Below are 13412 nucleotides of genomic sequence, written 5' to 3'. Positions count from 1 at the left end.
AAGATACTTAAAGTCAACTTGTGTAAGTCAAGGCTCCCGTCACACACACCTATCTTTGCCGCACGTGCCACCTCTCGCTTACTGAAAATCAGTACCGTCTGCCCATTCTTTCTGGTTTTAAAGATGCTCACAGGTGACTTCAAATAGTTGTTTTTGGACACCATTATGTAATTCTAAAATGTCTACTAATCTCCCCAAATTCCAATAGAGCTGGGTTGACACACGGAGCACACAGCGCAGTAGACAGCCCACCCAGCCCCTGAGAAGCAAAGTCAGGTCTGAGCTGGGGAGACAGCCTCTGTGCACAGAGCACGGTGCTACCCTCCCTCCCACGTGGGAAGGGCCTCCTGCTTCACGGCTGTCAGAGTGGAGATGCCCGTGGAAGACCCACTCCTAACACCACGACCTGAACACCACCGTCATTAGAGACCCCGCTTCCAGAACGTCCTCTCCCTGCCCCCCAGTCCCCAGTAAAAGCCGTGTATCCAGGAAAGGAAGAGGCTGGCACAGGAGGGAGTAGACACCGGAAGGCCAGGCAGCCCACCCCGAGTGTCCTACCCCAACGTTTCTGCCCAGCAGACTTGAGGGGTCATCTATCCGGTTTGTTTCCTAATGAACACGAGTTAGCGATAGTTTAACTCAGAATGGCATCTCTTTTACCGTGACAGCCATTTACGGAGCGCTGCATTGCTTACTCAGGTCGTTTTGGGTACGATCAGTTGCTAAAATGGCTCTCACGGCCCTTCTGGACCTGCCAGCCGCACTCGACGATGGCAGCTCCGGAAGCCTGGCTCTCCCGAAAGAACCTGACGTCTGAGCCAAAGTGAAGGAATGTGCTCAGCCGCGTGGGTGCGTGGGTGGGTGGGTGGGTGGGTGGGTGGGTGGGTGGGAGGGAGGGGTGGGGGAAGTCCCCAAGACCCCATTCAGGGCAGAGGGCCATGCCACCTCCGGACACACCGTCAGGGCTTGTGGCTTCGGGTCAAGTCTCAGGTCAGTGAGCTGTGCGTGACAGGGAAGTCATTGTGTTAAAGCCAGGGAGACCTGGCGTGCGGTTCTGGTGCAGTGTGCCCTTCCATCCCAAACCCCCGACGGTCTCACTGCGGGCGGGAGAAAACCACCGCTACACCCTAACCTCGGCCACGCTCTGTAGATTCCAACCTTGGCTGTCCTATTCATCACAGCCACGATGGTGCTTAAATTACTCAGCATTTACATTGGTTTTGAGAACAGTGAGCTCTCCGGACACAGGCAGCTAACTAAGTAGCTTTCAACCCTCGACTACCTCCTCGGCACAAATCTAAGTGACCCGTAAGCAATCTGTGAGAAGCTCCGACTATATCGGTGTTAGCTGTGAATTTTGCCAAGTATTTAAAATTCAGACTGGGTGGTCACAAAATACATGTGTGTTTTGAGCAGTGGGATCTTATCAACGGACTTGAGTGCCTGACTATCGGGAGAGTAACTAGCACGCTGGCAGCAACGGACATCCGTGAAATACGCAGCAGAATTCACTCGTCTGTCTTGGGCCTTAGGGTCCATCTTTACTGAGCTGAGGGTGTCCCCCAGACTTGGCCATGCTCCCTACTGCCACAGGGCAGGCGGCAGGTAGGGTGACTGTGGCAAGGACAATTGGGTGCCTGCCCCTGGGGAGGCAGTCGAGATCTGGCTCTCCTCCAGAACGTCCCCCGCGCAGCCAGGGCCCTCTGCAGGCCTGCCCACTGCCCAGCTCCCCTGGAGAGGAGAGGGTATCCGAGAAGCTGCAGTGACGGCGGCGACCACACTGGCTGCAGTGTGCAGACCAAGGGCTCCAGCCCAGGGCACGGAGCTGCTTCTCTGCTTTTGCAAAATTCCTCCCTTTGTCCATTCCTAGAAGCAGAGATGCTTGCTTACCCACTGCCCTTTTGAGGGTGGTTAGGGTTGTGATTCCTAAAGCCGATGGAAACAAGCTACTAGGTGAGAGGTTGCCACGCGGGCTGAGCGGAGCGGGCCGTCCTCCATTTCCAGAGGAGCGATCACTGGGCACAAGGGTGTCTGCACCCACCTGCTCCAAAATGCCGGAGCAAGAAAGTCTTCAGGGGGCACTGCACGTGTCGCACAAGCCTCCTTAGCTGTACGGAGGCATTCCTGAATTTTCTCTGTGGTAGAGGCATTCTTTAGCCTCAGTGGCCACGGCTAGAATGAGACCCGTACAGAAAAAGTGGGCAGACCCACGGACTGGGGATGGGGACATCTGCACAGTCATGTGTCCACGGACTTCCCGACACGAGACGCAGACCAGGGCTGGGGCTCCTGCGTGCTGAGCAACAGAGAGGCCAGGGAAGGTGAAGGGGCGGGAAGTACAGCCCTGTACATACCTCCAGCCCGACACAGCACGGGACAAAACTGCTTGAAACCACCCGCAAGCGGACTCCTTACCCCCAAAGCTATCGGGTACTCTGCTCATTTTTTAAAATGAAAACTCTTCTAGTCTGAATCCATCAGAACAAACCTCTCACTCCTGCTCAATAGAGAGTGTGTGGGAGTTAGAGACCCTAATTCTGCAGGACTTGCCTAGGAAGAGACGTGGCAAATACACGGGAGACACCATACACCTCCCCGACCCTCCACCGCGACCACTACACACACACGCGCACACACACGCACGCACTCTTCTCTTTCCAATTTTGAATCCCTAAGACCCGGAAAGAGCCACTGGGCTCAGTGCACGTTTCGGGTCAAAGGGGAAGGCTGTGCGTCTTCGTCCGGGCTGTGCGCCCAGAGCGGGTCGTGCCGGCTTACAACAGGAGGATGGAGACTTCCGTCCTGCACCCCTGTGGGCCTGGGACAGGAACTGAAGCTACCAGTTCAAATTCAAACAAACAGTGACCGGTTTCCAGGAAATACTTTTATTGATTTTGAAGGAGAAAGAGCGGTACATTGAATTCAACGCCGTGCTTGACCGTGAGGACGTGTGCACAGCCCCGGATTCCTTCACACGCGCGCAAGAGAACTGAGGGGCGCTTACCTGAGGACAATGCACCTCACTGAAGTTTCCAGCTAGTTTAGAAAGCAGGTAGACGGGAATGGAGAGACGGCACCGTGGGTTTCCAGGCTTCCAGGAAACCCGCCCTCTGCACTAAGCTCCTGGCCCCCAGCCCCCCGGCACACGCTCCTAGAAGCCTAACACCATCAACAGGCGCTCGGGGCCGGGGCCTGCGCACTCCCGAGTCCCGTGGTTCAGCCTGTCGGGGCGACGGGACAGTAAGATGAACGTCCACCGTCAGCTGGATCAGAAACTCGGGCTTTCCAGGTGTCTTCTGAACTGGGCCGTCCGGTTATTAAGAATGACTTGTGATACAGAACAGGACAGCCTGGTATTTCTAGAGGACAGATGCTATGTATACGCATGGACAGAAACGTCCTTAGAGAAGCGGAGCGTGCTCTGGGTTGTTCTGACACGCTATGTGGACACCTGGTGTGTGGGCCGAGGAGCGGCCACGTGTGGACACGCGCTCTGGGTTTACCGTCGGAAGCGTGACTTGGGGAAGGACGCGGCGCTGGCCGAGGGGCAAGTGCACATGAGTCCCCAGGTTAGGCCCCTTCTGTGTCCTGCTTCTCAAGCATGGAGAGCAGGAGTTTGGGGGAGAATCCCACGTGGACATCTACGGGGCCCGAGTCCAGGAAGCGAGGGTCCCTGCAGCTTGTCTCTAGGGATGGAGGGACCCTCCGCCAGCGGAGCTTCAGGGAGGGCCGGGCGTGCCCTGTTGCAACACGCTCGCCCCCACCCTAACCTCAACCTGCCGACACAGCAGGCCGCCCACCCAGACGGGACGCTCGCCGGAGCCAGAGCCCCGTGTCCACTGAGGCCTGTGCTCCGTGCGTGTGCACAAATATGGAGCGGGGCAGACAGGGGAGGTGCAGACCTGGGCACAACTGGTTACTGGGTGAGCCAGCTGTGGGTAGCACGGGCCACCCCTGGGAGAAGGGGCTGCGGGGGGAGTCAGAGGTGCCCCCGCCAGGCTGTGGGCGGTGCTCGCTGGACGGCGCCTGCTCCAGTCCACTGGCCGCTCTGCTGAGGGACGCCACCCCCATCCCGGACCAGGCCTGTGCTTTCAAGGGATGCCAGGCAGAGACCAGCTCCGTGAGGACAGGGACCTCCGTGACGGGAGAAACATGCCCATGCCCAGCCTTCCTACACGCACACACACACACACCACGAAACCAGGACACACGAACACTTGGACCTAGAGAGCACCAAGTCACGCTGTGGGTATGTGAAGCAGGTCAGGCCGAGAACCTGGCCGGGGCTCCAGGCTGTTTGGCTGGGGAACTGTGTAAGATACACACAGGGACTAATGGTAATAACGGTATCAGGAAAACAAAAAAAATATATGCTAAATGGAGTTACATTTAGAAAGCCCTTAGACTAGAAAAAGTCTTTAAAAGCTTATACGCAGAACCTCACTCATCACTGTTTCGCAGGCCCCCCCCGCCCGGTCTTGTATTTACTGCGGACAGAAGTCTGTGGTCGTCCGGTGCCCCGTCAGGTGGCGTGGGAGCTTCAGGAGTGCAGGTGGCCGTCACCGAGCGCGTCCGGGTGCCCGGAGCCCATCGTGCTCCGCAGACCAGGCCGGTGCCTCCCCACCCCCCATGTCACCCTGGAGGCGTCCCATGCAACCCCCGACCCTCTGCTGGCTGGGCTGCCCCTAGCGTGGCTCTGCTGGAGGGTCTCCTCACCTGTCCACTGTGGGGAGCCCGCACCTGCCTCCGCACCAAGCCCAGCTCCTGGCAGCCCTGCCCAGGCGGGGCCTCCATGCCGGCCTCCACCCTGCTCCCCGGGCAGCTCAGCCGCTGCGGACTCTGCTGCCGAGACAGCGGGACGAGCCCGAGCCCGGCTCTAGGGGGGCTGCGACAGTCATCCGCAACTGCCACCAGGGGACCCTGCGCTTGCGCTTACGCTACAGCGTGCACGTGAGCTTCTGTGCTGGTGACCGACTGGAGGCTCCTCCAGGGCCCGAGAGGCCGGCTTCTTCATCTTCGACCTCAGGCCTCAGGACGGTCATCCAGGGAGCGGCCCGCACACTTCCCAGGGCTGCTCACCGAGAACCTCCGAGGAGGGCCTTCCGCCACCAACTAGGGGCGCCTCTTCACCGCGAGGGCTGGCAAGAGACCCCCTCGAGTCCTTGGCTTTTAAGTGTCTCCAGCACGAAGGTAACACCCAGCAGCTGACCCCGACCGCAGCCCTCACCACGGCGGGCCCACCTGTGGCAAACAGGGACCAGCCGAGCACAGCTCAAGCGTGAATGTGCCCCGGTCAGGACCTGGGATGTGCCCGCGGGGGGCGCGCTCCGGCCCCACAGCCCTGCTGGGCCAAGCTACAGCTCAGGGGCGGAAAGTACAGCATGTGGCTGCGGCAGGAATGCTTGCCGGGACCGGTGACAGGGACCCAGAGGTGCCAGGTCTACGCAGTGCCACCAAGGGCCTAGGGTCCAGCCGCGGCTCTATACCCAAGCTCTCCGAGAGCGTTCACCATGTGTCAGACGTGGCGTCTCTCCTGTGGGCTCCATCCTCTGGGGACTTCGTGGCCGAGGAGGCACTTCAACGCGGCATCTTCGACCCACTGCGCAACTCAGCCACGTGGACCTCTCCGGCTCAATAGGAGTCGGCCTCCCACAGACCATGTCCCCCCGGAGTCCCCCTCAACCCCTCAACAAGCCTGAGGGCTTTGTTTTTGTTAAAGAGCTAATCTGTACGTGATCTTCGGAAACCACCACGTTCTAAAGAATGAAAACACATGGGCTAGCTTTCCTGTCTCTCTGGCCTGGTGAAGGCTCAGCCCCGAGCTCCATGGCAAGCACAGGTGACCCCCCAAGCCCACTGTGAGGATGACCTTCCTCTCTGGCCCTTTTCCGGCCTCCACTGACCCAAGGCCGTGATTGGCTGGCTGGACGCTGTGGGTTTTCCGCTCTTCCTGTCCCCTTTCCTAAGACAATTCATGCCAACGGTAAGGGTATTTCTAGGGCCACCCTCTGGTGCCCCAGAAGCCGAGGTCTACAGCTAGATGCAACTCCATCCACAGGCCTTGCTCCTGTGGCTAGAAAGCCCCGGCTTGGGCGAGGCAGCAGATCTGTGCATGACAAGTCTGGCGGGACATGGTGTTGGGAGAAAGGGTCGTGGGGAGTCAGGTGTGCCGAGTCACCCCTCAGAGAGTTGGTGCTTACCTGGGCCCTCGAAGGGCAAGAGCTTGGACGGAACGGGGTCCTTGGCACTCAGTGGGATCAGGTAGAGGTCCTTGACGTGCCTGCTGTTATTAGCTACAACGCCGAAGCGGCCACGGCTGCTAAAATAGGAGTAGAGAGAGATATAGGCCACCTCTTCCTCCTCAGTCGCCGGGTGGAAGCGGATGAGACACAGCTCCTGCAGCATAAACACAGGACGAGCGCACGTTGGCCTGTGGCTTCGTGGGGAAGGCACCGCTCCCCTTCCATCGAAACCTCACAGGCCACCTGAAATGAGAGAGACGAGCACTTCTCGGCCCACTCCCCACAGTCCTGCTGTCCAGCACGCCAGGATGACGGAGTGGGAGGGATGGCGGGGACCCCGGCATCGGGCTGCTGGACTCAGCCCGATTTTGGTGGGAATCTCCGGAAGACTGCCTCTACTCCTAGCCCCACTGTCCCCCAGACAGCCCCGTCCTCCACTGCGGTGCTAGCCCAGAGCAGCCTCTGGCACGGAGGGTGAGGACGCCGCTCCTGATCGCCCGGCTGTGGGATCTACACACGAGCCCAGAGCGGCTCCACAACAGGAAAGCTGAACGAGACTAAAGGGTCCAAGCCCCGCGTGTGCCTGAGGAAAACCGCAGCCCTTCCCCACGCATGCACGCTCTGCTGTGGCTGCGTCTCAGGGGCTCATGGCCCCCAGCTCGCCCAGGGCCAGGGCCTCCTGGGACCCGCCCTTCCAGCACCTGCCGGCTCCCTCAGTCACAGGAACAATGGGAAGACACAGTGCCTGTGTGACCCACTCACCGTGAGCCACACGCCCATTAACATGAACTGTAAGACACCTGCTGCCACCGGTCACCCACACAACCGTCCCACTGCAGATGGAATTTTAAACATTTACCTGGCGATATTTAACAACTTATAAGCAGACGTTGCAGGCACCAACCCATCAAGATGGACAGGGGAAGGAGGAGCTGCATTTACACAGACGCCTTCCTCCACGGGTGCAGAGATTAGACTACAGCAAGTACCTTAGATACAGAAGACTTGAGTTTGCCGACATAATCCCAAACTGTTCTGGGTGTGATCCTTCCGCCAATGTGAATCGTGTCCGGCAGGTCCTAGACAAAACGGACTTTGGGTAAGTGACCAGTAAAAGGATGGAGTCATTTCAAGGCACCAAACTACCCGAGATTCCAGCAGACCGCAACTCCTCCACCGAACACGGCTAACACTAGCGCTACACGGCGCCCGGTCAGTACCCGGGATTCGGGCCCCCCCGGCAGGAGTGCAGCCCGACGGCCTTCTGCGAACGGGGGACCGTTCTGCAGAACATTTCTAGGTTATCGGTTGTGAACGTGGACGCACAGCAAGGACTCAGACATGATCCACAAGTGCATGGCTTCTGCTCGCTAAGGTTGTAAACGCTAGTGCTGTGCACACGGATTCGGGGAAAGCAGAGCGCCTGCCTGCACACACCCAGACCCCGACAGCCCCGCGCGCCTCGCCACGCCGTCAGCCGGGAACGCGCGCACACACGGGCGCCACGCCCTCGCTGAACAGAAGCGGGAGGAGAGCGACCCCAGCTTTGTCATAAACGGTGCGACAGTCTTCACTCGAACGTCTACCCCTGTGCAAATGACTGACCGTGCTGACTCAGGACAGCAGGCTCTGCCGCGCCTCCCCAGGGCTCACGCCGCGGGCCCTCTGCGGGGAGGGCAGCCCCCACCTGACCCCGGCCCGGGGTGGGACAGCGAGTGGGCGCTCACGCTCGGTTCTGACCTCACTGAGATAGTCGCAGCACCCCGACACGGGATACGCCTTAGTGACAAATTTTGCTACACTCTGCATGTTAATAAATCCTTTCCAAATGGTGCTGAGTCGAGACAAGAAGAGGGTTGTATCTCCTTCTGGAGGGGACCTGGACTCGGAGAGACTGTAAAACAAAACCACAGAAAACAGATCAATCTTTCTTCTGTGCTCGAACCATCTCCAAAATATGGAGACTTTACGGAATTGTAAGGGCAACAGTGAACCCCCTCGAGCCTGCGCTCGGGCTTTTCCAACTGGCGACTTTCAGCACGGCGCCGCAGACGTGCTGCTCTCGACAGGGCGGATGGAACGCGCCACAGACCTGAACGGCCGTGGGGTCGCCTCGGTTTCTAAGACCTGTGTGCTTAAAGGAAGGGCCAGGCGTGCTAAAACCAGGCCTTCTCATGCCCGTGCAAACTGCCAGAGTGAAGTGTGTCCCGAGGGGGTGGGAGCTCAACCACGGGCTCACCCCCACGCCCCTCTTCTGTTAATCCACAGGAAATGAAACTCATGGCTTGCTCCCACTCCGCGTATGGGACGCACCTGACACGTGGGGCCGGTGGCACCGGCAGGAGGTATCTGGGTTCAGGGGACGAGGATGGCTTCGCTAGTATGGACTTGGGCACCGTCACTGAGGTCACAGCAGGCTTCAGGACGTCTTGTCGGGGTTCTGCTGGGTGGGCACCATCGGGGCGGGCTGCTGCAGGGGCCGTGACTGTACAGGATCCGCTGGATGCAGTCCTGGGGTCTCGGCCAGACACCGTGACCGTGGTGAGCACTGAGCCCCCGCAGGTGGCCGGACAGGAGGGACCTTCTAGGGCGGAGGGCTCTGGGCGGCTGTCTCCTGGCGGCACGGGGAAGTACTTCCTCTCCAAGTGCGTGTGAGCGGCGCCATCCAGGTCTGGCTCGGAGGCACTTTCGGGCAGAGTTTCTGGCATCGCTTCATTAGCGGAGCCAAGGACAGGCTCAGAGGGCGGAGGCTCGTACTGGGGCTTCGGCTCCTCCTTCTTGGAAGCTGACAACTTCTGTTTCTTTGGAGCCGGCTCATCTTCCGACGAGGGAACCTGACCTGGAGAACGTGAGGAAGACCCTCCTGAGAGATCCCGCATTCAACAGCGCAGCCGCCCCCGAGCAGATAACTCCTTGTGCGAGTAAAAAAGCCCAACATCGTGAGGGGTTACTCGAGATTGCAAGCACGAGCCAGAGGCGAGCACAAGAAGGGGGAGCGGCAGATCCCCTGCTGCGCAGGGAGCCCGCCACGGGGCGCGACGGCAAGCCCCCGGATCATGACCCAAGCTGAAGACAGACGCCTCGCTGGCGGAGCCCCCCAGGCGCCCCTGAAAGCAACACCGCAGAGGCGAACTCCCTACACTTCGGGAATACGATCCAGTCAGGATCACCGACGTGAGCCAAAGGAGGCGAAGCCCCGGCGGCACGCACCTGTGCAGATCTTACAGTTGAGATCGAACAGATGAGCCCGGTGCTGGCCCGTGGTGTCCTTCAGCATGCTGCTGAAGACATCCAGCAGGGGAGCAGCGCTCTGGTCTGGCACGGCCCTCACGGACTCCTGCTGCTCCTGCAGGGGAAGAGGGGGGACAGCTGAGCAGGTCACGCTTCCCTGTGCCTCCAGGGCAGCAGCAGAGAAACGGCCCGAAAGCGAGGGGAGGGCCGCTGCACGCGGTGCTCGTTAGCAGCTCAGGGTCCTGCCCGGTAACCTGGGAGACCTGAGCACACTGGGAGCAGGTCACTCTGACTCTGTTCTTGGTCCATCCCGAGTCCCCAAGGCTTACATCCGAGTCGGACACGGGTGGAGAGTCCTCCATGTCGGGCACAGACTCCTGCTTCACGGCGGTCTTCTTACTCTCGCTGGGCAGCTTATTTCTGGACTCCAGCACCTGACGTGAGGAGGACACGGGGCCTGAAAGCTCGCTCAGGAGGCCTCACTCGTGCCTCACCCATCAACCGAAGCCCTGGGGACCCAGGGAGGCCTGGCACCGAGCACCCCGGGCCCCTCCCAGCACTCACGGGCTTGGCCGGCCGCTCCCTCCACGTGGAAAGCTCCTTAGACGCCAGCTCCTCCGGCTTCATTCTCACCAGTTTGGCCGAAGAGATCTCCTCCCGCAGAACGCGGTGGAAGAGTCCCTGTAAACGAACACGTCTCGTTCACTCGTTCAAAACATGCCGGTGTCTGTTTCGAAAACACCAGAGAGACTGCAAGAAAGACACAGCAGCAAAAGCAGCCTCTGCCGGAGGCCTGATGGCAGCAGGACAGAGGCCTGAAGCACAGGACTGAGCCCCGCAGAGGCCAGACACCACCGGCGCGAGTCAGCTAGCTGCACCTGTGGACACCACCGACCCTGCTAAAAAGACCTGAGAACAAAACCCACTCAAAAAGGTGGGTCGGGATAAAGGCAGCAAGAAATCACTTCTGCTGCGAGGTTACTACGGGGGCCGGGAAGTCAGACTCCGCTCCTGAGCACATGTAGCAGGTGGAGCGGCCGTTGGGAGACCTGAAGATGCCAGCCCTGGGCGGCGGGAGGAACCCACCGGGCACGTGGCTAAGGCCTTCCCAGGAACTCCCGTCTCAACCGCAGCAGGAGAGCACTGCCCACCCACAGCTGCTAGGAAGACTCGGCTCCCACCCCACGTGAGCACAGCCCCTGCCCACGCGGGAGCACCGCAGGGTGCGATCAGGAGCACCGACCGCTGCTCTAACAAGGCCAGACCGGCCGGCTCACTCAGCCGAGGGGATGGTATTAAGATGCAAAAGGCTGTCTGGAGCCCAAGTACCGAGACACTCCTACACTTGAGACTAAGCCCATGAATGTTACTCGGGAGCCAATGAAACGGTAGGAACCTAACTTCACAGTCACGCTGAGAAGAGAAGCGGCTGGTGAGACCAGGCATGGCCCGAGCGCGTGTGAACCCGCACCCCCAGCCCAGGAAAGGTGCGGCGGCGGCCTTGTGGCTCATGCGGCAGGACAAGAGCTTCCAGATGCTGTGTCCAGGGGAACGCCGCGAGCTGCGGCCGGAGAACCCAGCGGCCGGCAGGCCCCACACGGGGCTGCCTGCACACACCTGGTTTTTGGGGTCCTTGAGGTTGAACATGATGCTGCGGTATCTGCTCTTGTAGCGGTTGTCGGTAACCTGAAACAGGTTAAACATCTCCTTCTCGATGTGCAGGGCAATCTTCCCAACTTCACTTTCCGTCATGACTAAGTCGTCACTGTCGTTGACTCTAGAAGGAACAAGACCAGCCCGCATGGGCCACTGTGCCCCCACGGTCCCCGAAGTGTGGCAGTCACCATGTGACCGCACCCCGCTGCTCTAACAGTGAGAATTCAAGGAGAAGCACCCACCTTTTCCATAAAATCTCCTTCAAGGAGCGTCTGATATTTTGCCGGATTTGTGAATTTGGCTGCGACAGGGCAGGGTTCGAGGTTCCCAGGCGTCCTGGGGCTTGAGATGCCAAGGGCACAGAAACGGTCCCCGGCTTCCTGACGGCCCCCACCAACGTGGCTGAGCTGGGGAGTTTTTTGGAAGCAGCAGCCCCAGGTGCCAGGGCTGCCTGCTTGGCAGGGGGAGCGCCGCTGGAGGGCGTGGTTGAGAGCCAGGGCCGCTTGGGACCAGGGCCCTTGAAACCCGAGGGTGACTTTTTGATGGCCACTTTGGCTGCTGCTGCGTTTGCGAAGGGCGGAGACTTCTTTGGAAGGAGATTTCGGGGTGCAGGTTGTCTGCCGCCTGCCGAGGGGCCCACAGGAGCCACTCTCTTGGGTGCCACGGTCCTCTCCTCTGCCCGCCTGTCCTCCTTCGCGGCTGCAAGAGATGCACACACACTTAGCGAGGCCACGCTGCCACGAGAGACCAACTCAGATCGCGAACTCGGACATCCAGTACAGAACGTCACAGGGAAAGGCTGCGAACAATATGCATGACCGTGACCGCACCTTATTTCAGAAAAATATGCTTTGCTACGTGTTAGGACATTAAACCTTGCACTTCAGCAACAAACCCTAGTTACCACAGGCTTAATTTAAATCTTGAACACAGCATAAAAGCTGAAAGGCAAACTGTGCGTTAATAAAAAGGTGCAGAAGATCACTTTCGTTAAGAGTTCAAGTGTCGGGGCGCGTGGGGGGCTCAGTGGGTTAAGCCTCTGCTTTCGGCTCAGGTCATGACCCGGGGGGCCTGGGATCGAGCCCCACATCGGGCTCTCTGCTCAGCGGGGAGCCTGCTTCCTCCTCTCTCTCTGCCTGCTTCTTTGTCTACTTGTGATCTCTGTCAAATAAATAAATAAAATCTTAAAAAAAAAAAAAAGTTCAAGTGTCAAGTCTTTGTAAACGTGAATTTAGGAAATCTCAGGACAGGTCAGATACATTCCCCTTTATCACACGTCCACCTGTCCCTCTGCCCACTCTCGGGGCCTCAGGAGGGGGACCGCACGCAGGAGCTCACCACTCTGGATCAAAGTCAAGTGGAAACGACACGGATAAAGAGGGAAAGTGGACGGGGGTTTGTGGCACGGGGACGGTCAGCCACCTGACATGCAAACAGAGAAGGCCGTGTGACCGGCGTCCCCAAGCCCTCTGCTCGGACCTCACTTTGGGCAAGACAGTAAATTAGTGCTTTTGGTCTAAGCAAGATTGCCGTTGAAAGCTACAAAGCCAAACTCCTCAAACTGCACAAAAGCCTACGCTGCTGGCACTTTTTCTCTGCTGCAAGAGAGGAGACCCGAAGGACTGATCACATCCACACCGTACCAGACCATCACAATCAAGGTCTCCGGGGAGCAACAAGACAGTTCTGGGCCAGGGCTGCGGCTGCTGGTCTTGGGGCTGGCCAGGCCTCCAGGGACACAGCGGGTCAGGGGGCCAGGGCCGCAGGGTGTGCGGCAAGGCCACACATACGGCCGCTGCTCCGCACACCAGAGGGACGGATCTGGAGGAGCCGAATGGCCAGAGAAGTGGGTCCAGCAAGCGGGCCAGGACGCCACATGGGGATGTGCTCTAGGGCAGCAGTCAAGTCCCCGAAGGGACCCGGGGACAACCCCCCACCCCCGGCACAGGCTTCTCCTGAACTTCATGCGCAGCAGGGGGCCTCCTGGCACCAAACCAGGGGCTTCGTCCCACAGTCCAGCGAGCCTTCGCTTTGACCCCGGGAAAAAAGTCCATCACCGGTCACTGTTCTAATGAACAAGGGAGAGACGTATCAAATCCGAGGGAAAAGAGGTGATCCTACTCACAGAGGAGCCTGACCCAACAAAGAGCGCTCCGGAGGCTGCCGTGGGTTCCCGGCCATCGTGGCAGAGGGCCAGAGACCCTGCTCTCAAGGTCCTCCTTCCCCGAGCAGCCGGCGAGGCCAGTGCTGCAGTGGGAGCGAAGAGCCCCGGCACCTCAAGTT

General features: G+C 59.4%; 1 protein-coding gene across 5 annotated transcripts in view; it reads right to left on the bottom strand.

The window, feature by feature from the left end:
• DIDO1 (death inducer-obliterator 1) overlaps nucleotides 1-13412 on the bottom strand; it is a 48876-nt gene that overhangs the window by 5490 nt on the left and 29974 nt on the right. For all 5 annotated transcript variants that reach the window (XM_044262700.1, XM_044262699.1, XM_044262698.1 and 2 more), the window contains 9 exons: nucleotides 11372-11828; nucleotides 11091-11250; nucleotides 10038-10154; nucleotides 9803-9907; nucleotides 9453-9588; nucleotides 8556-9081; nucleotides 7983-8136; nucleotides 7232-7321; nucleotides 6201-6396 (listed from right to left, as the gene is read on the bottom strand). In XM_044262700.1, the coding sequence (XP_044118635.1) occupies nucleotides 6201-6396; nucleotides 7232-7321; nucleotides 7983-8136; nucleotides 8556-9081; nucleotides 9453-9588; nucleotides 9803-9907; nucleotides 10038-10154; nucleotides 11091-11250; nucleotides 11372-11828 (1941 nt within the window). The remainder of the gene's footprint in view (nucleotides 1-6200; nucleotides 6397-7231; nucleotides 7322-7982; nucleotides 8137-8555; nucleotides 9082-9452; nucleotides 9589-9802; nucleotides 9908-10037; nucleotides 10155-11090; nucleotides 11251-11371; nucleotides 11829-13412) is intronic.

Source organism: Neovison vison, chromosome 8, assembly GCF_020171115.1.
Source record: "Neovison vison isolate M4711 chromosome 8, ASM_NN_V1, whole genome shotgun sequence".
Classification (NCBI taxonomy): domain Eukaryota; kingdom Metazoa; phylum Chordata; class Mammalia; order Carnivora; family Mustelidae; genus Neogale; species Neogale vison.
Note: the sequence above shows the minus strand (reverse complement) of the source record. Positions and strands in the feature narration are given on the sequence as shown.